Raw genomic sequence first — 22,637 nt, 5'->3', positions numbered from 1 at the left:
CCGAGGCCCCGTCCACGCCTCCGCCTCCCGCGCGGGTGCCGCCGAGCCGGCAGGGGGCGCTCCCGCGGCCAGGCCCGCCCGGCCCCTCTGCCCCCTCCGGCGGCGTCGCGGGCAGCCCGGGCCTGCGCGTTCCCCGCCGGGTGAGCACCGGCACCGGGGAGAGCTCCGGGGCTCCCCCCGCGCCTCCTCCCCGTGCCCCCGGCGGCAGCAGCAGCAGCGTCACCCGTGTGGCCGGCGGGAGGGACGGGCCTGCTGGAGCCGGGCTGAGGCCGTCAGGCTCCGGTGCAGGCCCTCGCCGCTCACTGGGCCGGGCCCGTGCCGCTTCCCCCTCCCCTCCACACACCCCGGGCTCGCCGGTACCGGCGGCCGCGGCTCTGCGGGCCGGGAGCTCCTCTTCCGCCCGTGCTCCCCCAGCCGCCGCCGATCGCCCCCGCGGAGCTGCTGCCCAGGATGAGCCGCCCGCGCTGCCCCGGCTCCCGGCGTCCCAGAGCGGAGACGTGGCCGTGCGCGATGGGATCGCACCAGGTACCGAGCTCAGCCCGGGCCTTCCGGGACCCGCGGGCCCGTTACCACCGCCCGGGGGGAAGGGGGGGACGGGACGGGACACGACACAGGGCAGCCCCGGGGCCGGATGAGCGCCCGTCCCGAGGCTTTCTCGGTGCGGCGGGGGGGGGGGGCCGTCAGTGCTGACGAGGCTTTGCCACCACCACATCCCCCGGGGCCATCTGGTGTCTGCCGAAAGAGACCGGGATCTTATGTAACGTGCTCGGGGGGTGGGCGCTGAGCAGCGGCTCCGGTTTGCACGGGGCAGGAGCCCCTCGGTGCTTTGTGCCCCCCCCCCCCCCCGTTTGAAACTCCGGCTTCAAGTCGGTGGTAACTCCCGGCGCGATGAGGAATGGTCGCGTTTGGTCCCTCCCGTTGCTGTCCCCCGCTTCCCTTTAAGCCGTGGGGAAAGTTCGGAGGTGCAGCGTGGGGAAGGAGCTGGGTGGAAGCGCTGGTTCCCAGCGCTGGGTGCAGGAGCGGCGGCTCCTCGGCGCCTCTGGTGTTTTGAGCTCCCTTTTGAGGGGGGTTTCGTTGCTGTCTGTGCGAACCGGCGGCTGCCCTCGACTTGTGTGCGTGCCGAGGGAGCTGCTCCTGCAGAGGCAGCCCCAGCGCTGGGGCTCAGCCTGCAGCTCCTGCTCAGCGGAGATAATGGTCTCCGGTTTGCTCGGCAGTCTGAACGTGGTTGTGCGCTCCTGAAATCACGGCCGATTTGTCACCGCGCAGCTCAGGTCCGCGCTTGGAGCGGTGGCAGAGGAGCTGCTCTCGGAGCCTGAGCTGGGGAGGTGCGCTCCTGCCTTTTCTCCTCCCATTTGCTGTCACATCGAGACAGCTTCTTTCAAGTCACGCTTTAGAGGAAGACTCAGACATGGCTGTGGGTAACAACAGCAACTTGAAATGCTGAATTTACATATAGGAACGCGTGTGGGAACGATCAGGCTCCAAGCACCTTGTGATCACTGGGAGGAGGAAACTTCCCATGGTGGCTGTGCCAGCACAGCTTGCTTCAGGGTTCGGTGTGCTCAGAAATAGGCTGCTGGGATGGAAGGGTTTGTCCTCACTTGCTCAGAGATTCTAATTAGCGCTCCTCAGGGTGGAGAGGTGCGAGAGACGGGGACAAAAGGTTGGATGTGGCCGTGTGAGTAATGTGTGTGATGAGCTGAAGCTGTGGAATGCGCGCAGTGGCTTTGCAAAGAGCGTCCTTGTGGAATCAGAGCCTCTTGCAGGCAGAGAAACCTTTTCCAAAGGGCCCGGGCACTTCGCAGCGGCTCTCGGAGGTGAGAAAGGTTTTACTGCTCCCCCAGTAATTTCTTGTCAAAGGGGAAGTTAATTTACGAGTAAATCACTGGATTGAACTCCTTCCCGTGGGGCTGGATGGTTTGCAGAGGGAGAAGGGAATGAGGGAGGGGGGCTCTGGCTGTGCTCTGCTCCCCTCTGCAGGGGGGTCCGTTTCTCCATGGGGGAGGCTCTCGGGAAGATTCCCCAACGTTTCCCTCTGCAGATTTGGAGTGGGGAAGTGGGGGAGCCTCTCCCTCACAGAGCCAGCGGGCAGCGCTGGGAGGTGTTCTTGAGCACGCTGCGTTTGTCCTTCTCCTGCTGTGTTTCTCGCAGCCTGGCTTTTTCTTGTACTCCAGAGTTCGGGGTGAGTCATGTTTCTGCCTGCCTGAGCCCCAGCCTTCCTGATGGCACACGGGCTTGGCCAAACACAACTTGCCTTGAAGCTGAGCCTGGTGGGAGTGAGGCGGGATGCGGAGGAGTCCTTCCAGCAGGAGCATCCTGGCAAGGCTGGGATGGAGCAGAGTGCTCCCGGGGCCCCTGGCCTCCCATCCTGTTGCCTGTTTCTCTGCAAGTTCACCCTTTCTGTTTTCCCTCTGCTCTGTGCTCTGTGATGTGCAGCCTTCAAGCAGGAGCGGTGCTGCTCCGTGGAGAAGCATCCCGCAGCGGTGCCCTGGTGTAAGGGCAGAGATTGTCCCCGGGGGATGCCTGGGATGTGGCATTCATTCTGCTGTGAAGTGGAGCGGGACCCTTGCGTGGTGCAGAGGTTGAATCTGCTCCAGCCAAGTGTGAGAAACGGGAGGGGGCCCATGCGGGTCAGGGCCCCGTCGCTCCTGGAAGGGCATTTTGGGCTTCCAGGGGCAGCATCCCCCAGGCAGAATGATTTGGCCTCACTTTGGCACTGCTCCCAGCGTGCTGCCCACGTCCCCCATGTGAACCGTCCCTTTGGGCCTCAGTTTCCCCAGCCTTTAGGTTGTCACCTCCTAAGATGCATGGAGTGGTGCTGTTTGTCCAGGAGGGCACTGCGAGAAGCAGGGGCTCTCCCTGTACCCTAGCAAGGGGCCCCTGACAGTGCATCCTCCTCCAGCACTGCTCTCATGTTTTCTGCCCCCATCCCAACTCCTGTGGCCTTCCCGAAGGCACAGCGAGATGCTGAAGGCCGTCAGTGCTGAGCAAAACAAGAAGTAATGCAGCGTAATAGAGTCCAGATGTCCTGGAGAAGCTTCATCCCGTCCTCCTGGTGGTTTGCCAGGGCTAATATTTCTCATTCAAGTCAGGCAGGAGCAAGACTTTGCCTTTTTCCTGTAAAGCCACAGCTCTGTTCCCGGAGATCTCCCTCTGCTTTTGTCCCTCCCTGAAGGAATTGTCCTCTCAAGTCACTGCTCCGCCGTGCAGCTGCTTCAGGGGTAGTTTCCGTGCTACCAGGGGCTTCCCTTTATTTCCTATTTAATCACCAGCTTCAGGGCTGTTCATCAGAGAGAAACTTGGCCCGTTACGGCCGTGGGTGGAGGATGAGGCACACGGATTCAGCTCAGCCTGCTTTGCAGCCGGGCTTGCTTCACTGTGTGCAGCTGATGGGGTTTTCATCCCTGCTGGGACCAGGCGCTTGCAATAGGGGAGCAATGCTGAGCCTCAGGAGGTAAACAGCTCGTTGTGGTGTGTTCAGCAAACGGGGATGGGAGCAGCAAACGCTGCCGAGAGGCGCGGGATGCGGGGAGAGCATTTCCTTGTTGGGATCTTAGGGAGCACTGGGAAGGGAGATGTGTCCCTGGTGGGCTCCGAGCAGGCCCCATTGCCGGGATGTCACTGGCTGACACCCACTGTGTGAGTGCTGGGGGGAGGCTGAGGAGCCAGATAACAGGACTTAGAAGAGCAGCAGTGCTTTGGTTTGGAAGAGGCACAGCACCGAGGGCCGTGCCTGCGTGTGGTGCAGAGGTAACCCCGGGGTGGGTTTATCTTGTGCAGTTCCTTACTCCACGTTTAACCCACGCAGTGGCTCTGAGTCTGGCTCCTCTGCGCTGCAGAGCTGGCCCAGGGGCCCCTTCTGGTGAAGGTGGCCAAAGGATTGGGGAGTTTGGAGTGGTGGTGGGAGAGGCTCTGCTCAGGGGGTCGTGGGGATGCCTTGGGTGAATGGGGCAGGCTGGATCCAGCCTGAGGGTGTGGAGGAGGTTTAACACCCAGAATTGCCCACACAGCTCCAGGCTTCACGAGTGTGTGTACAGGAGGGAGGGTTCAGCAGATCCTGGGCCCTTTTTCTCCCTCTGCAGCCCAGGTAGGAGGATGTCAAAGGCATTTCCTTGCAGAGGATAAACTGGTTGATGCTTGGAAGGCCCTTTGCTGGCGACTGGGATGCAGCAGCGTGTGGCTACGTGGCTGTGTCTGGGACTCCCTTGGATGCCATTGCTGATCTCTGTTATCTCTCATCAGCTTGTCATCCCACTTGTCCTGATGGGAACGTTGGAAGGACCCCAGGAGTGCTGGCGTGAGCAAAGCTCTGTGCCACTCCTCCTGGGAGCCAGCTCTGCTCCGTGCCGCTTCAGATCCCCCCTCCTTGTCCCTGTGGTGTGGGTTTAGAAATCAGATTGTCTGGGCTTTTGTGGGGAGAGGCCGGGCCCGTGGAGGAGGAAAAACAACTTCCTTCAGCTCGCAGGGTCTTTAGGATCTAATGACCACAAGTATTTGAAGCACGCAGGATTTGTACCGAAGGGAATGGCAAGCACAGAGGAAAACTGTGTGTGGCTGCCGTGCGGCTGGGGTGAAAGATGCTATTCATATCGGGTCAGGCTCCTGAACTTTGGTCAGGCTTTTTTATACTTCATGGTTAGAGCTTAAGAGCTTTGAAAACAAGAGGAGGGAAGTGGTCTCTGGGAAGTGGTGCTCACATCTGCACGCTCCAGCCTCATTTGTACTCGCTTGGGAGATGTAGAAAGGAACCCCGTTGGGTTCCGTGCCCCTTTCTCCCACGTTGGGAGCTGCAGTCGCTTCTAAAAGGAACAGGTAAAACCAGGTCATTGCATTAACAGGGGAATACCTTGGTGCAGGCCCCTCTGCGGGCAGAGCAGGAGCTGGGGGTTGCTGGGGGGGAGCAGGCAGGCAAAAAATGGTTCCGTGAGCATCTTTGCCAAAGGCAGTCCTTTCCCCCGCCCCGTGCTGGATGTGGAAGGCAGGAGGGAACTGGCAATCTGCTTGCAGTACTTCCCAGTTGGAAAAGGCATTGTGCCCTTCTGCTGATCACGAGCTGTCTTCTTGTAGTGTGTGAGCCATGAAGGGAAGCAGTCAGCGCTGCAGTAATGATGTTGCGTTGAATAGAGTGCCTTATTTTATTTTTAGAGGACGGTTTCACTCGGCGCTGGCCGCCTTTGTTCTTGCTGGTTACCCACAGAACTGCCCCACGCTGCTCTTTCCGTCGGGATGGGAAGCCAGGAAGTGTGGCAGCCCCTCATTTGGCTTGCTTTCTAGATGCAGTGAAGTGCTGATCCCTGGTGAGGCCTCGTAACCTGAAAGCAGGGACCCTGTTGCACCCAACTTGGCTCTTGCTCTGGCTCTGCTTGCCTCGTGCCCAGCGCCAGCGGGGGTTTTGCTGTCACCCGCCTTCTGAAGGGAGGTTGAATGAGCAGAAGCTGAGAATAGGGCATAAACTTCATCTTGTGTGGCAAAAAGCAGCCCCCAGCTCCACCCGGCCTGTGTCCTGCTGGTCCCAAGCATTACGAAATGCCTTTGGGGTGCAGGGCAGAAAGCAGCTGGAGGGCGGGGGGGGGTGTTCTTGGTTTGTTTTGGGTTTTTTTTTCCTCTTATTTTCCCTCTCTTTCTCTTTTTGGCTTGCTCAATTTTTTGATCGTCATGGTAACGGGGAAATTCAGTGTAATGGCTGATAGATGCTCACAGCTCTCTTTCAAGTCTCAGTGGAAGGGGCTCCAAGAAGACCTTTAAAAGCCAGTGGGACCAGCTTGGCGTTGCGTGTGTTTTCCTGGGGCACCTTTCCTCTCTAGAGGCAGGCTTTTGGAACAGGTTTGCACCAAACCTCAGCTCCTGCTTTCCCTTGAGGCGTATCCCAGCGCGGATTCCTGTTTTCCCGCCTTGGGGCTGGAAGCAGATTGTGTCCCTGACTCTTTTCTTTTGGTCTTCTTTGTTTCCTTTCCAGCTTTGAAGCGTGCAGACCCACCACTGCTATGGGAGACCCTGTTGCAGACCCAGGCCGAAGGACAGCCCTGGACCCGGCGCCCCAAGGCAATGGCGGGACGTCTCTCAGCGTCATCACGGAAGGCGTTGGGGAGCTGGCGGTCATCGACCCTGAGGTGGCCAAGAAAGCCTGTGAAGAGGTCCTGGAGAAGGTGAAGTTGATGCACGGCATCTCCTCCGACAGCTCAGCAAAGGCAGCCGGAGGCAGGGGGACAGAGAGCACCCCACGCAGCGCGATGGACTTGGTCAATGGGGACATCGGGGAGGGCTGTGAAATCAGGTGCTTGGATGATCCGCCCGGCACGGCCTCTAAGATCCAGGAGGAGGATGAGAGCACGGCCAACACGGTGAAAACTGCCCGGAAACGGCAGAAGAATAACTCTGCCAAGCAGTCCTGGCTCCTCCGGCTCTTTGAATCCAAACTCTTTGATATCTCCATGGCCATTTCATACTTGTACAATTCAAAGGAACCTGGTGTGCAGGCTTACATTGGGAATAGGTTGTTCTGCTTTAGGAACGAAGAAGTGGACTTCTACCTGCCCCAGCTGCTGAATATGTACATTCACATGGATGAGGATGTGGGCGATGCCATCAAGCCCTACATCGTGCACCGCTGCCGGCAGAGCATCAACTTCTCCCTGCAGTGTGCCCTGCTGCTGGGTGCCTACTCCTCGGACATGCACATCTCCACTCAGCGGCACTCCCGTGGGACCAAGCTGCGGAAGCTCATCCTTTCGGACGAGTTGAAGCCAGCTTACAAAAGGAGGGAGCTGCCGTCGCTGAGCCCAGCGCCCGATACGGGGCTGTCTCCTTCCAAAAGGACTCACCAGAGGTCCAAGTCGGACGCTACCGTTACCATCAGCCTGAGCAGCAACCTGAAGCGCACAGCCAGCAATCCCAAAGTCGAGAGCGAGGAAGAGGTAATGCTGGGGCTCTCCAAGGCTCAGCCTGCCCCGGGAAGGGATGCCCCCAGGGCTGTGCTCATGTGGTTGGTTCTCATCTCCTAGCTCATCCTTTAGCATGGAGTGGGTTTGTCCTCCTGGCTGCAAATGGTGGAAGTCCTGAGTCCTGTGTCCCTAAGCAAACTGACTCACACCTGAGGGTGGTGGGGTTCCAGAGGGGGATGCTTTTTTGTGTGAGGGGAATAGGGTGGCATTAGGTGGCTTCAAGGTAAGGCAGAGAGCTGGGCCAGGGACTGAGTGGCTTCTTACACTGCTGAATTCCCCCACGATTCGGGCAGCTCGGCTGGGGCCTGTTTCACAATCTGCAGCCATCTGGAAATCTGATTTCCTCCTTGTGCCGACTTGTTCGCATTTAGCAATGCTGAAGTTTGTTTGCAGCCAGAAAGGGCTGATAAACCCATCAGCCATCAGCGCTGCTGTCCCGGCACCCTGGCCAACAGGAGCCAGCCCTGCTTGGGGTTTGTCTGTGGCTCCTGCCCTGGGCCGAGCTCTGCTTTGGGTTTCTCTCATCTTGTAGCTCCAAGGCTGTGGAAGGCCAGTCTTTCCCTGCTGGAGGGGCTGGGCTGTGCGGAGGGGACACTTCCCGTTTCAGGGCCTGGGTGCTAACACGGTTTAATGGCAAAGCAAATGGCAGTTAAATGGGTGAACGTGCGTGTCCCGTGTCTCCCAAACCCAAACAGCTCCCCCGGGCTTTGCGGGTTCATTTGGAAGCGTTGAAGAGTCCTCAGCACGAAGATGCTCTGGTGTCAGAGCACGCTGCGAGACAGGGGGAGTGGTTGTGCTGGAGCAGGATTTCTCCCAAAGAAGGTGCACATCGTTCCTTTTGCACGTCTGCTGGCCCAGGCTTAGGGAGCAGAAGGATGAGCAGCATCCTTTGGGTTGGGGACGCAAAGGTTGGAGGGAAAGAGCTGGAAACGGAGCTTTCTTTGTTGTACTCCTTTTTGTTTTGATGGGTTTTAGGCTGGGATGGTGAGAAACGCAGGGCTGAGATGGCAGTGCTGAGCGGGACGGAGGTGGGGAGCTGGTGCTACCCAAAGCAGATGGGAGCAGTGCCTCTTCCAGGGCTCAGCAAGCTGAGCTGCTCCCTGGGGAGCTGGTTCCCCTCTCCTGAAACCACACAGCACCAAAGGCTCGTGCCCCAGCCGGGCTCCACACGGCTCCTTTGCTGGCTCATCCCTGTGCCTCGTGTGGACAAGACCTTCAAAGCCAACTTCCCCATCTGGACATGTGGGATCTCGTGACCCTTTTCCTAACAGTGGAGCGTTTCTTGGCTTTCCTGCCTTGCCAGAGATTCCTCCTTTCCTTTGGCTCCGGGCTGGCTTGTAGGTTGTTAGAAGGGGCCCCATGAGCTCCCCCTGCCTGTCTGCCAGGCGTGGAGGTAAGGATTCCAGGGAGGTTTTGGAGGCGTGAAGAAGCATTTAGAGGGGCTGGTTTCGGGTTAAACCCCCCTGTCCTGCTCCCTGCCACGAGCTGGCTTGTGGCGTTTGCTGCTGTAAATGAATCTTTCATGTCTCTGCCTGCTCGCTGGAAAACTATCGGCCGAGGGAGAGCACCAAGGGCTCTGCTCCCACCGCCTGCAGCTGCTTGGGTAAGGGAAACCAGAGCTCCGCATGAATGATGGATGGGAAAGGGTTTCTCTTGGCAGTGTCTGCAGTGGGTTTTGATCCCGAGGCTGGGCAAGCTGCGTACCTGTGGTGCAGCAACAGGGATGCTCAAGGTGCCGCAAGAACTTCCCTGGCCTCTGAGCACCGGCTTCCTGGAGCTGGGCTGTCGGAAGGGCTGGATGTCAGTGCCTCCTTCTGGAGCTGCTTTTGGGAAGGTCAGGCATCGCTTCCATCACTTTCTTAATCTGGTTTCAGAGACTTTCATCTCCAGGTTGCTCAGTCCAGGAAGCCCACGGATGCGGAGCAGCCTTTAGCTTGTGCCCAGACTTTCTCAAACGAGAGACTTGGCAGGGATAAAATCTCCCGAGCAACCTGAGACCTGGAGAGGAGGGACTTGCTGTAAGGTGATGCTCGTGCTGGGGAGCAGGGCAGCCCTGTCAAGGGTGTCATTACGGGAGATGGTCTGAGATGTGCTCGGGTGCCCTCGGCTGTGTGGGATGCCAGAACAGGGCCGGGCTGAGGCCGTGCCGCGCATGCAGCGCCGCACGTTGCAGCCCCAGAGCTGTGCTGTGCACTGGGGACACGTTAGTGCTCTAGAATCATACTTTCTTGCCTGTTTAAGTGCTAAACCTTGAAGATTGGTCCCTTGCTGTCTGCAGTATGAGCTGGTCCTACCGGGGCCTGTTCAGTTGGTCGTGTTGAGCAGAAGCATGGTGCTGTTGGGTCTGGTGGCTGATGAGACCTTGTTGGGCAGAAGCTGGCCATGGGTGGGATGTGGTGCCCAGCTCCCCAGGGATTTTGGCAGGGCTGCAGGCAGCAGCCTGGAAAGAAAACCTCACCCAGGGCAGAGCAACAGCTTAAAGTGCAGCCCAGCAGTCCTGCTACCAGAAACAGCCTGACCTGACCTAGGGATACCCGTCGGAGCGAGGTGGAGCTGGACTTGGAGCAGAGAAAGTCACCTTGCTGTCCCGTCGCCTTCGGTTTGCCTCGCTGTGCAGAAGCAAAGCCTCACTGGCTTTGGGTGCTTGGTTTTTAATGATGCCTCCTCTCTAAAGCCAACAGGATTTGCTGTGAAGGTGCCACAAGGCCTCGCTGCGGCGTCGTCCCCCCCCCCCCGGGGGATTTGGTGCACAAACAGGTTGTGCTGCCTTTGCAGCATGCAAATGCCTTTGCCTCTGCTTGGCTTCCTCCTGGCTGAGCAGTGGCAGCAGCACCTTAACCACTGCCTGGCTCCCTGCCTCTCTAGGATGGATGAGGCCTCCCTGGGCTCTGCCTCCCCCCCCACCCAAGTCCATCCAGGGCTTGGCTGACTTGGTGGTTTTGGTGCTGAGCACGCCTGGGTTGTGCTGCTGTCTCACAGGGCTGTGGCTTTTGGGAAGCACTTGGCAAAGGTGAAACCCCACGACTCTTGAGTTAAAGCTGGGTGTGAGCTCTTCCACTCCCCACTTGCCCTGCCCGCAGGCTGCGGTGCGCAGCGGTCGCTGATGCTCAGCACTTTTCTCTCCCCTGCGAGCTTCAGGATGTGACCCCGCTGTCCCTGCCAGCGTGGCAGCGCCGGTGATGCTGAGGAATGTTGGACGTAGTGGCAAGGCCTGGAGCTGAAGCAGTGTTCCTACTGAGGCAGATGCGTCAACTTTATAGCTGAGACTTTGCACCTGGGTGAAACAGGGAGGATGTTCCCCGTACCCTGCTCTGCCTCCCACCCCTGGTTTCACTCCTGAAGCCGTGGAGGGAGGGAGAATAAAGCACGCTGCCTGCCTGGAGAGGAGGGATTCATCCCTTGGATCTCTCTGGGAGCCGAGGTGAAGGTTCCAAAGACACAGAGCAGGAGGGGGGAAACCAGCCCTCTTTATTTGTGTGACCAACTGGATTGAAAGCAGGGCTTTGAATGGGAGCAGCTTGTTTTAGCTGGGAGCCTAAACCCGGTGCCTGCTCAGAGCGGGGCTGCTGCTGGAGGGAGCCGGGCAGCCTCACGTCGCGTCTCCGTGCGAGCACAGGCGTTTGCCTGAACTGGTTTTACTGGTCAAGTAAAAAAGCCACTTGAATGAGAAAGCTGCCGATTGACTCATGAGCTCTGAACCCTGTTGAGCAGGGAGCGCTGGGAGCAGCAGCTCCTGCACTGCCATCCCACGAGGGTGGTGGTGGTGGTGGTGGAGGAAGAGCAGAGCTCTCACGCTGCCGGCAGGGAGGTCTTTGGTTCTCCCAGCACCATGAGGGTTACCCGGGGAGCAGCACGAAGCTGGATGTGCAGGTCTGGACCTGCCTGCACTTTGTCATGGACCCACTCTCCGGAGTTTGCGCGCTTGCAGGCAGCCCCTGCATTTGAAAGCTGCTTTTCAGTCAAGGGTGCCCAAGGGGTCTGACTCTGGTCTTGCACTTTCTAGCCCGTGGCCCTGCCCTGCCTTTGCCAGTTGGGGTGTGGAGGAACGTTGGCCTTTTACCTCTGGAACTGCACCTTCAGCAGTGCTGGCAAAGGTGCTTTCCTCCGGCGGAACTTGTTTCCTTGCTGGGATAAGAGCAGCCTGGCTGCAGGGAAACCACAGGGATGGCACTGCACAGAACAACCCCTCTGCCCATGAGCAGTGTCCCATCGGCCAGGAAGGAGTTTCGTTGTTGGGGGTTAGTGTTTAGGACCGTTTCCATGGTGTTCTTTTTATCTGCTGAAATAAGAGGCTGAATTAGAGTCCAGGGTGGAGGGGGGGGAAATAAAGTGGCTTTGTTGATGAGAGAGGCAGGTCTCAGCACAGGCGTTCCTGCTGGCCCTGCCAGCTCCCATCTCTGCAGCTGGTTTGAGCCAAGCAAGCCAGAGCTGAAGCCTTAGTTTCACTTCTGGGGTAGAAGAGTATTTTAAAGGATGGGGGTTGGAACTTGATGATCTTCAGGTCCTTTCCAACCCTGACTGTTCTGTGGTGCAAATGGGAAACTTGGAGGGGGGGGGGGTATGGACATTGAGGGATCTGCCAGTGAGCCCTGCTCCCTGTTTGGTACCCACCACAAGTGGCCTCAGCCCGAGGAGGCTCTGGTTGAGATCCCATTCCTCTGGAAGCATCCTGTGCCACTTCCTGTCCAAGAGTAAAACCATGATGGGGTGGGGGGGGGCAGCACGGGGAGGGAAGCAAACGAAATGGGAAGTGTCCGTTCTGAATGTGGAGTTAAACTGTTGCTTTTTCTCCCCCTCTTCCTCTTCCTCTCTCTCCTTTTAAACACCCCCCCCCCCCAAAACTGCCACCCCCCCCCCCCCCCCTTCCCTCCCTTTCCCAGGAGCTCTCCTCGAGTACGGAAAGTCTCGAGCAGTCAGACTGCCCCGTAAGTGGCCCGTGCTGTGCCTGCCTTCCCCCCCCCCCAGCAGCAGCATTTCCTCTCTGCCACCAAAACACCAAACCCCCAGCAGCCGGCTGTGCACCACGAGCAGCACTGAGCCCAGCACACCCACCACCACCACCACCACCACCCCCCCCCCCAAGGCAGGGGGCAAAGCCAGTGTCATCGTGTCCCCCCCATTGCCACGCTGCTCGTGCGTGATGCTGGCTTTGGCTCAGTGTTATCTGCTTGTGCAGTGAAACACCAGTGGGAATTTGCACTAGAATAAAGCACACACACACACACACACACACCCCCGGAGGGGTTAGGGGGGCTCTGGGTGCTCTTCCCCCCCCCCCCCCAAAAAAAAAAGACATAGAGAAACCCTCACACTGCAGAGGCAGGGAGGGATTTGGTTAACGCTGCTGGTTTCAGTGTGAGCAGCCAGTGGCCTTTGCATGGCAGCACCCACAGATGAAAGAGGAAATGCTGTTTTTCCTTGAGTTTCACTTAAAAAGTTCTCTGCCGGATGGGATTTAATTTGCTTTTTCCACGAATCATCCCCCCCCCTCCCTTTTTCTGTGTGTTAAACTTCAGTCTCTCAATCAAACCCCAGAGGGCTTTCTTTCCAAATGAGCCTCTTGTTTTAATTATTATTGTTAATTTTTTTGTGCAATCAATAGCATCTTCCTCATCTGTGTCTTTGCCCTGTGGTGGGTGTGTGCTCTGTGTCTGGGATTCCCAGTGGGCTCTCACACGTTGAATATGTAGTCCATGATCAAAACCACGTACCCGGGCAGAGGTGCCTTGCGTAGTGCCCATCCTCCAGGACAGGGTTTGGTGGTGAGCTCCATCCTTTTTAGCCTATGTAAAGAGTCAGTGGACATGCACCCAACTCCTGTTGGGTCCTTCTGTGCTTCAGAGGCACCTTTTCCATGCGGGCAGGGGTGTTGATGCTGTGGTCGTGTACATGCGCCGGCCACAAGGCTTTTACCCCCCACGTTCATCCCAGTGCAGGCTCCATTCAGGTTTTGATGAATGTTCTGGTTTTCAGGGCTGCAGGGGATGGTAGGATGCTCGGGCAGCTGTGGGTGCTGGTGCTTGGGTGGGAGGGAGGACACCAGGCTCTCAGGCCCACTTTGCCATGCAGCTTTGGGTAAGTTACTTTATTTTTAACCCTTCCTGCTCCTCCAAGCCAAGCATCTCTTCCTCCAGGGCCATTTTTACATTCAGTATTGGTAGAGCCTTTGCAGGCTCCTCGGTGCCAGGGCATTGCAGAAGTGTCCTCAAAGCTCTCCAGCAATGGGGTTGCCACCTCGACCACGCCACCCATCTCAGTCACCCAGGGCTGGGTGGTTGTGAGAGTCCTGCTCCTGTCCCCTGCGCCAGGAGACCTTTTCTTGCAGGCTTTGCAGCCCCAGGTTGGTTTTCCGTGGCAGATGGGGCTCTTTGCAAGCGTTCCTGCTGCAGGCCCCTGCACTGAGCTGAACAGGAGCAGCACTGGGTGTCAGTGCCGAGGCTGAAATCCTCGTGGCAGGCAGCTAAGCCAAAGCAGCTCTGCACTGCTGAGCAGTTTCCAACTCGGACCAGGTGTGAGTGACCATGGGCAGCAGAAATGGGGGGTGGCCAGGATTTTGCTTTATGAAGCTCTGAAATGACTGATGGCGGGGGTTTGAGTGGAGAAGAGGTTGGCACAGCGGGGTAAAGGTAGGTGGGACAGCAGAAACCGCTTGGGCAGCTGAGGCTGGAGAGCGTCCCACATTAACCCCTGTGGTTGTTGAGATGCTCAGAGCTCCCCCAGGCACGGTGGCTGCTGGCTCAAAGCACCAGAAGGATCCTTCAGGTGGCTGGATGAGGGGAGAGCATCTCCTGTCCTCTCTCTGCTTGGCTGCAGGACTGTGGCATTCATGAGCCAGGGCGAAAGCAGCTCCGTGCAGCCCAGCTCCGTGCAGCGCAGCTCCATGCAGCCCAGCTCCGTGCAGCCCAGCTCCGTGCAGCCCAGCTCCGTGCAGCCCAGCTCCATGCAGCCCAGCTCCGTGCAGCCCAGCTCCGTGCAGCCCAGCTCCATGCAGCCCAGCTCCGTGCAGCCCAGCTCCGTGCAGCCCAGCTCCGTGCAGCCCAGCTCCATGCAGCCCAGCTCCGTGCAGCCCAGCTCCATGCAGCCCAGCTCCGTGCAGCCCAGCTCCGTGCAGCCCAGCTCCGTGCAGCCCAGCTCCAGCGCCGTGGCCTTTGTGCAGCGCTTTGGGAACGTGTTTTCCAGGGACAGCCCTGGTTCAGCCGGGGCCGTTTCCCAAAGCTGCTTCCCTGGAACCGGATGCTGCGGCCCCTGATGACACCGAGGAGCGGAGCAGCGCGCGGTGGGAAGCCCTGGGAGCAGCATGGGAAGGAGAGGAGACGTTTCCTGGCCGTGTTTCTGGCAGGAGGAGCCTCGACCTGGAGGTTTTCAACTGGAGCTGCGACATCGGAGCTGCAGGATGGGTCCTGGGGCTGGGGAGGCTCCGCTCCCCTCGCTGCGCAATGGGGAGAAGATGCTTTGGGATCCCTGGAGAGGAGGGGGTTTAAAAACTGCCCGTGCTTGTGATGCACACGTTGGTGGAGGACTTTGCTCATCATCTGCTCCTGCACGTGGGCACCTTCCTGCCTGGGCACAACCCCGCCAGTGACTCCCATTCAGTTACTTTACTGAAACAAGCGATGCGCAGAGCAGGTGAGGGAGCACGGGGCCGTGTTTTGGGGACAGGATCACCTGCGTGCCAAGCCTGGAAACCTGCATCGACCCAAGAGCAGGAGGCTCTGAGAGGAGCAGGGGCATCGCAGCCGGCAGGGTTCAATGGGAAGGAGCATTGGGAGGAGCAGAGCATCTCTTGAATCTCGCTCTGCTTCTGCGGGACTTGGATTAAACGCAATGAAGGGAAACAGTTCTGGAGGTCAAGAAGCATTGGCTGGGTGGCAGGAGCCGAGGCAGAGCGGGGCCTGGCCGGGACCAGGCACTTTCCCAGCCCATCAGGGGATGGAACGTCAGCTGGGGCAGGGGTTGGGGTGTTTGTCCTCTGCCTGGGAGGTGCAAACGGTCTCAGTGGCTCAGATGCTGAGCAAATGCTCCCTCCTGTGCCAGGGACACCTCTGAGCAGGGCCCTGAGGAGGAGAGGCCAGCGCTTCCCCCCCGAGTCAGCGTGGGAGGATTTTTGATGTGGACTACAGATACAAAGGCTTTTTCAGCTGCCCTTTCCCAAAGGGAACCACCAGACTGATCTCCTCCTCTTTTACCATCCCTTTATTTTGCTGTGCAGCCGGTCCTGGCTCACCGACGTTTTCCTTTGCTTCCTTTTCTCACACTCTGTAGCTTTCTGCATGTGCATCCCTGGCATGATTGTACAGTGAGCACTTTGCGAGTTTCATTCTGCATCCTAAAGGGCAAAATCAGCTGCAATCGCTGGTTGGTCTGATTTGAAAGCTCGAGCAAGGTGAGCAGAGCTCGGCTCGGGGTGCGGGGAGGCTCCTGGGGCCAACTTTGGTCTTTGCAACGTGGTTGGGTTGAGCCGTGTCGGACGGAGGCTTTGGGATGAGGCTGCAGCGCAGCGCAGCGCGGGGCGAGGATGCGCTCCCTCTGCTGGCTGCGGCCCTGGCTTGGGGACTCTCATGGGGATGAGATCCCAGCTCCGAGCCTCAGGGAGGAGGATTCAGGACAGCACAACCGGAGGGAGGGAAGAAGCGCTTTGATCCTGGCGTGCTCTGCTTCTGGATGCTGGGCATCACCCGGGAGCAGGGAAGGGGGTGAGACAGGAAGAGCCTCTTTCCCGGGAGCTTATCCCGGTGCTTTTAGAGCGCAGATGCGGCAGCATCCCGCCAACCCTTTCTAACGTTCTCCCCCTCTCCTCCTCCTCCCCCTGACCCTTCTTTAGCCCGTCCGGCTCGCCCCCGAGAGGGAGTTCATCAAGTCCCTCATCGCCATCGGGAAGCGCTTGGCCACGCTGCCCACCAAAGAGCAGAAGACGCAGCGGCTCATCTCGGAGCTGTCGCTGCTCAACCACAAGCTGCCGGCCCGCGCCTGGCTCCCAACGGCCGGCTTCGACCACCACGTCGTGCGGGTGCCCCACACCCAAGCCGTCGTCCTCAACTCCAAGGACAAGGTAGGGGAGGGTTTGCCTCGGGACGCAGGGTTTTGACCTTGGCACCAAGCCTCTGAAAGGCTTTGGTCCCCCCAAAAACCAACGCAGCAGCCAGGCTGCAAGAGCAGAGAGGGTTCTGCTGCCTCCTGTCGCTGCGTGGCGCGTGCCGTGACCGTGCCCTCGCCTTGGCTTCCTTCAGGCTCCCTATTTAATCTACGTTGAAGTACTTGAATGTGACAATTTCGACACAGCGAATGTGCCCGCCCGCATCCCGGAGAACCGCATCCGGAGCACGCGCTCGGCCGAGAACCTGCCGGAGTGCGGCATCACGCACGAGCAGAGGACCAGCAGCTTCAGCACCGTCCCCAACTACGACAACGACGACGAGGCCTGGTCTGTGGATGACATTGTGGAGCTGCAGGTGGAGGTGAGGGGGGGGACGACACCAGGCAGGGTTTGTCCCTTGCTGGTGCTGTGAAATGCAGCCGGGGTCTGGTGCAGCGGTGTGGAGGGATGGGGAAGCCCTCGCGGCAGCATCCCTGCTCCGGCCTGCAATGGGAATCGTTTTCAGTAGCCCCGTGTCCCACCTCCTGCACCTTTCCCTTCCCAGCTGCCCGAGATCCACACCAACAGCTGCGACAACATCTCCCAGTTCTCTGTGGACAGCATCACCAGCCAGGAGAGCAGGGAGCCCGTGTTCATCGCCGCTGGAGACATCAGGTGAGAGCAGCCCAGGCACCGGCTCCGTTGGGGCGGGTGATGAGTTCAGGTGTGTGAAATTCCTCTGCTGCATCCACAGAGGAAAACCATCGGCACGGGTCCAGGAGGGGCTGTGCACAGTGGAGGTGCAGCCCCCCCGTTCAGCCCCTGGCCTCTTTCCTGCCAGCGGAGTTCTGGATGTGGCCCTGGCTCAGGGTTTGGGGTGAACCCACGAGCTTTGGACCTCTTCCGGCTCTGGGTGGTTTCCCCTCTGCTCTGCTCTCGTGAGACCTCACCTGGAGCATTGTGTGCAGTTCTGGGGTCCTCAACATAAAGAGGACGTGGAACTGTTGGAACAAGTCCAGAGGAGGCCACGAGGATGAGCAGGGGCTGGAGCAGCTCCTGTATGGAGACAGGCTGAGGAAGTTGGGGCTGTTCAGCCTGGAGAAGAGAAGCTGCGGGGAGACCTCAGAGCAGCTTCCAGTGTCTGAAGGGGGCCTATAGGGATGCTGGGGAGGGACTCTTCATTAGGGACTGCAGTGACAGGACAAGGGGGAACGGGTTCAAACTGAAACAGGGAAGTTCAGATTGGATCTAAGGAGGAAATTCTTTCCTGTGAGGGTGCTGAGGCACTGGAATGGGTTGCCCAGGGAGGTTGTGAATGCTCCATCCCTGGCAGTGTTCAAGGCCAGGTTGGACAAAGCCTTGGGTGCCCTGGTTTAGTGTGAGGTGTCCCTGCCCATGGCAGGGGGTTGGAACTGGATGATCTCAAGGTCCTTTCCAGCCCTGACTGCTCCATGGCCCCATGGCTGTGGTTGGCGATGCTGCTTTCTCCCTCGGCCGTGGTTTCGCTGCTCACCAGCTCTGTCTCGCAGGCGGCGGCTCTCGGAGCAGCTGGCTCACACCCCCCACCTCCTTCAGGAGGGACCCTGAGGGACCCGTCCGCCGTCGCCCTGAAGGAGCCCTGGCAGGAGAAAGTCAGGTGGGGCCTGAAGCTGGGCGCTGCAGGGAGCAGCGCAGCCCTAGGGCAGGGCAGCTGCTCCCTGCTTTTCCCCAGTAAATCACCGGGGCCTCGACTTCAGGCCCTGCTCGTCCCCACGGGGGGTTTGTGGGCTCAGGGCAAGAGCAGCAGAGGAGGGAGACAACAGACAGCGGATTTGCTGCTCCTGGGTTAGGCTCTGAGGAGCTTGAGCACGTATTTACAGGCTTCCTCGCACCGTTTGCCCTTGAGCAAGAGGGGGAACCCCCTGGGCTCTGTCAGTGCGGGGTGAGCCTTGCCCACATGGTTCTGACAGAGGGGCCGGGGGATCTGGGGAGAGTTAATTCCCTTCCGCTGCCCTCGGAGGTGGTTTGGGGCTCAGGTGGGCTTTGCTCTGGCGAGGGCTCGGGGTGCAGGTCCTGCGGTCCTGGAGCTCGTTCTGCTGCCCCTGCTGGGAGGCCTCCTGGCTGCTCGCTGCCCCCCCTCCCTTTCCCTGCGCTCCCATCCTTGCCCCTTCCTTGCAGGAGGATCCGGGAAGGGTCTCCCTATGGCCACCTGCCTTCCTGGCGCCTGCTCTCCGTCATTGTCAAGTGCGGGGACGACCTGCGGCAGGAGCTGCTCGCCTTCCAGGTCCTCAAGCAGCTGCAGGTGAGCTGGGAGAGGAGCCCCCCGTGGTGGTGCTGCGGCCGCATGGGGCTCCCAGAGCCCTGAGGGGTTTTCTCTCCCTTTCCCGCAGTCCATCTGGGAGCAGGAGCGGGTCCCGCTCTGGATCAAGCCATACAAAATCCTCGTCATCTCCGCCGACAGCGGCATGATTGAGCCCGTCGTCAACGCCGTCTCCATCCACCAGATCAAGAAGCAGTCCCTGCTCTCGCTGCTCGATTATTTCCTGCAGGAGCACGGCAGTTACAACACGGAATCCTTCCTGACGGCCCAGAGGAACTTCGTGCAGAGCTGTGCCGGTTACTGCCTCGTGTGCTACCTCCTGCAGGTCAAGGACAGGTGGGGCCCGGCGCCGTACTCGGCTCTCCTGCTGGGATCCATCAGCCTGTCCTTGGCTCCACAGGTGGATCCGGGCTCACGCCTGCGGAGCTGAACGGAGCCCTTTCCCTCTCCCACCCAGGCACAACGGTAACATCCTGCTGGATGCAGATGGACACATCATCCACATTGATTTCGGGTTCATCCTTTCCAGCTCCCCCCGGAATCTTGGCTTCGAGACCTCTGCCTTCAAGCTCACCACGGAGTTTGTGGATGTAAGTGAGCAGGGGGGGCAATGCCACGGTGTCAGTGCCACAGCCGAACCCTTGGCACCCGTAGTGGTCCTTGGCCAGCTCCGCAGCCTCAGCCAGGCAGCTCCTGTGGCCCAGCTGGGAGCTGGAGGAGCTCTGTTTGCTTTGTGGGGTCCCTTCCTGATGGCCTCCATCTACTTGGGGCATGCCCCAAGTCTCTCCATCCACTGCCTTCCACCCACACATCCTTTCCCTTCCAGGTGATGGGCGGGCTGGACGGGGACATGTTCAATTACTACAAGATGCTGATGCTGCAGGGTCTCATCGCGGCCCGGAAGCACATGGACAAAGTTGTGCAGATTGTGGAGATCATGCAGCAAGGTAAAGGGAACCAGCGACCCCCACGTGTGGGTCTGGGCTGCACATGGGGCGCAGGAAGGGAGCGGAGCCTGAGGTGGTGGTGGTTGAGCACCGCTGTGGCGCAGGGAAGCCTGAACCACAGCCAGGGCACGGGGGCTGCAGCTCCATCAGTGCCCCAAAGCAGCCTTGGAGCCAGCAGCAGGGGTTTCCCCCCCGCCCCGGCTCAGCCTTGTCCCCCCTTCCCTGCAGGGTCGCAGCTCCCCTGTTTCCACGGCTCCTCCACCATCCGCAACCTGAAGGAGCGGTTCCACATGAACATGACGGAGGAGCAGCTGCAGCTGCTCATTGACCAGATGGTGGACGGCAGCATGCGCTCCATCACCACCAAGCTCTACGACGGCTTCCAGTACCTCACCAATGGCATCATGTGATGGATGGCCACGGGCCTCCCTGTGCCGGAACGGCTCCGGGCCACCGCGTCCAGCCCAGGCCTGACTTTTTAGCCCTGGGGATGAGGTTTGGGTCCTGGACAGTGAAACGGGGGCCGGGCCTCAGCATCTTCCTGGGGCTGCTTCCAAGGAAATGAAACCAGGAGAAAAACCCCACTTGGGAAAACCGAAGCGGAAGGGATCATGCGGTAACCGCGGCTGCTTGCGGGGGCCAGGCAGCAACGGGGCTGGGGCCCTGGGGTAGCCCCTGCGCTGCTCCTGCCGTCAGTATTAACCCCACTGCTGGCCTGGGGCCTGGGGCAGGGCTTGGCCTCCTCCCCCCCACCCTGCGGGGTCTGCCCTGACTTTGGTCCCCCCCTTCCCTGCATGTTCCCTGCCGTGGCCTCAGTGTCCCCCCCCCCCCCCCGAACCCCCCTTTCTGTTTCTCCTTCCCCCCCCTTCCTGCTGCCACCCTTCAAGGGGAGCTGAGCCTCCCCCCGGCCCTGGAGCCCCATAGGGCAAGGGGGCCTCCTCCTGCTCCTTTCCAGCTCTCTTTGCTCTGACTCTGTCCCAGGGGCCTGGGACTGCGCCGCTTCCTCCAGCCCCAAACCGGCAGGGTCTGGGAGGGGGGGGCTGCAGCCGGGCACCCCCACCCCGGGTTGGGTTTGCCTGGGCAGGGTCAGTGCTGGAGCCCTGGGGGGGGGGGGGGGGGGCTGAGCCTGGACCCCCCCCACTCCTGCTCCAGCCCCTGTCTGTGCTTTAGGAGCAGTGACCCCCCCCCGTCCCCATCCCTCTGCATCAGGCTCAGCCCCTCCTGTGGGTCACATCCTGCCCCCCCCCCCCCCCCCCCCCCGCCCTTGGTCCCTCGGGCTCTGTGTTTCGCACTCATTATTTGTCACGTTGATTCTTTAGCATTAAAACCCAACAGTTCCCTTTGACAACACTGGGGGGGGGGGGGGAATCATCAGGGTCTGGACATGGGGGGGGGGCACATCCATTAAACCCATGGCCCCAAGGCAATCATCGACCTCACTTGGGGGTTCCTCCCCCCCCCCTGACCTCCAGGGGGGAGATGGGGGGGGGGCACCCCTGTTATGGGGCAGGACCAATATGAATGTGCTGTGGGGAGGGCACAGGACACCCCCCCCCCCCCCCCAGGGGCTGTGTAAGCAAAAGACAGGGCACAGCAGGGGTTAAACCACTAAGAGTTTAATGCGTTATTACTACAAGAATAAAGGATACCTGAGAGCCTCTCGCAGTGCCCGTAGCTTTAATGTAGCGTAATCACAGCCCTACAAAGAAGTGGACAGAGCCCCCCCCCCCCCCCGAACACCCCCCCCCCCCCAAACAGAAGTCGCTCCAAAGGCACTGAAGTGCTTGAAAAACCAGGGTTACAAAGCGATTTGTTTCGTTTCCTGCCTCTAAAACTCATAGAAACTTTAGGTTCTTCTCTATTATTACACAGCATTTACATGGTCGCAGCCCCACACGAAACACTGGGGGGGGGGGGAACAGGCCCAGGGGCTGTGGGAGCTGAGTTTTGGGTTATTTCCTCCCCCTTCCCCCCCCCATGTGCCATGAATTGAATCCACCTGAACCTTGGGGGGGGCACCTCCTGCACATCAAACACAGAGGAAAAGAAAGAAAAAGCAAGACCACCCCCCCCCCCCCCCCCCAAACCCCGTGTTCCCTCCCCATAGGAATGAAACCAACGCCAACCCCAAATCACAACGGGGGGGGGGGGGGTGGTGTCACCTTTAGTGGGTGCTACAGCTTTACACCGCGTCGGGGGGGGGGGGGGGCACGCACAAGGAGAGGACTCAACACGAACACCCCAAGCACAGGCGCTGCACGAACAGAACGAGGAGGAAGGGGCTTTGCCAGTAGTTTCTATGGGGAAGGGGGGAGCCCCATGCGGGAGGGACCCCCCCCATCCCCGGTGCCACTGTTCCCAGTGCAAAGGAGGGGGTGAGGCTGCTCCGTGGTGGTGCCGGGAGCAGGGCAGGAGGTTGGGGGGGGGCAGCAGCACCCTTAGAGAAGCCCCCCCCCCCAGGCCCCACTGTTTCAGTCTGTGATGGAGTTTAGCAGCACCTTTCCCTCTCTGCAGCAGCCGGCACCGATCCTGCACCCGGCGCAGCTCCGTGGGGCGGGGATGGTGCTGCCGTGGGGCTCATCCTGCCCGGAGCCCCTTCTCTTGTCCTGCTGCCGAAGGGGAGGTGCAGGCTGGGGCTGTCCCGCGGCACGAAGCGCTGAGCGGCTGAAGTCAGTGCCAGGGGTGGTGAAGAGGAACCTCGTGCTCGTGGCAGGCGAACGGAGCCAAGGAGGGGCCGGATTCGGCTTCTCCCCCCCGCCCCGATCCCGCTCCAGCAACATGGGGAGCAAGCAACATTCAGAAGGGAAAGGGAAAAGAAACCGACCCCAAGCAACCAAAACCCAAACGAAACCGAACGAAAAGGTGGATTTTGCTGTGCCAAGTTCCCGGCGCAGCCGCCTCTGTCCTGCCATGGAGACGTCTCTCCCCTGGTCCCTGGCCTCAACCAGGCTCTGCTTCCATCGCGGCACAACCCAGCTGGGAGGGCTGAAGAGAGCCCCCCAGTGCAGAGGAGAGCAGCGACCCCGGTGTGCAAACAGGGTGGGAGGCGGCCTCCTCCCTTCCCCATCCCTGTGGAAGGAAGGAGCTGTCCCTCCCCGTGAGACAGAGCCACGAGAGCCCGGTGCTCTCCCCACAGCAGGGCCACGCATCCCAGCTCTGCCCCTCATCTCCTGCCCAGTGAATCCCTGCCTCCCCCTGGCTCCTGCCCCCAAACCAGGGGGGGGAGCCCGAGTCCCCCAGCCTGGGGGATGCAGCCGGGCGCCCCGAGCCAGGCCCTGCTGTGCAAGCCAGGTTCTTCTCTTCACGGCTCTTTCATCCAGCCCCATGCTGAGGCGCTGCCCAGGAGCAGGCAGGGAGCCCCGGTCCCAAAGAGCCCC

General features: G+C 60.0%; 1 protein-coding gene across 1 annotated transcript; it reads left to right on the top strand.

The window, feature by feature from the left end:
* Positions 1 to 1,358: 1,358 nt before the first annotated feature.
* On the top strand, positions 1,359 to 19,750 carry PI4KB (phosphatidylinositol 4-kinase beta). Its single transcript, XM_061442880.1, is given in 15 exon segments — positions 1,359 to 1,817; positions 3,279 to 3,454; positions 5,957 to 6,914; positions 11,822 to 11,866; positions 15,763 to 15,990; positions 16,169 to 16,396; positions 16,580 to 16,689; positions 17,544 to 17,574; positions 17,576 to 17,602; positions 17,604 to 17,650; positions 18,172 to 18,295; positions 18,384 to 18,649; positions 18,771 to 18,903; positions 19,140 to 19,260; positions 19,489 to 19,750. Coding segments are annotated over 15 exon segments (2,781 nt in total). The 5' UTR covers positions 1,359 to 1,712; the 3' UTR covers positions 19,671 to 19,750.
* Positions 19,751 to 22,637: the final 2,887 nt, after the last annotated feature.

Source organism: Pezoporus flaviventris, unplaced genomic scaffold, assembly GCF_033815535.1.
Source record: "Pezoporus flaviventris isolate CSIRO_AGI_PZ_B2104156 unplaced genomic scaffold, CSIRO_AGI_Pfla_v1 ptg000255l, whole genome shotgun sequence".
NCBI lineage: Eukaryota > Metazoa > Chordata > Aves > Psittaciformes > Psittacidae > Pezoporus > Pezoporus flaviventris.
The sequence above is the reverse complement of the archived record's forward strand: the minus strand, read 5'-3'. Positions and strand labels throughout refer to the sequence as shown.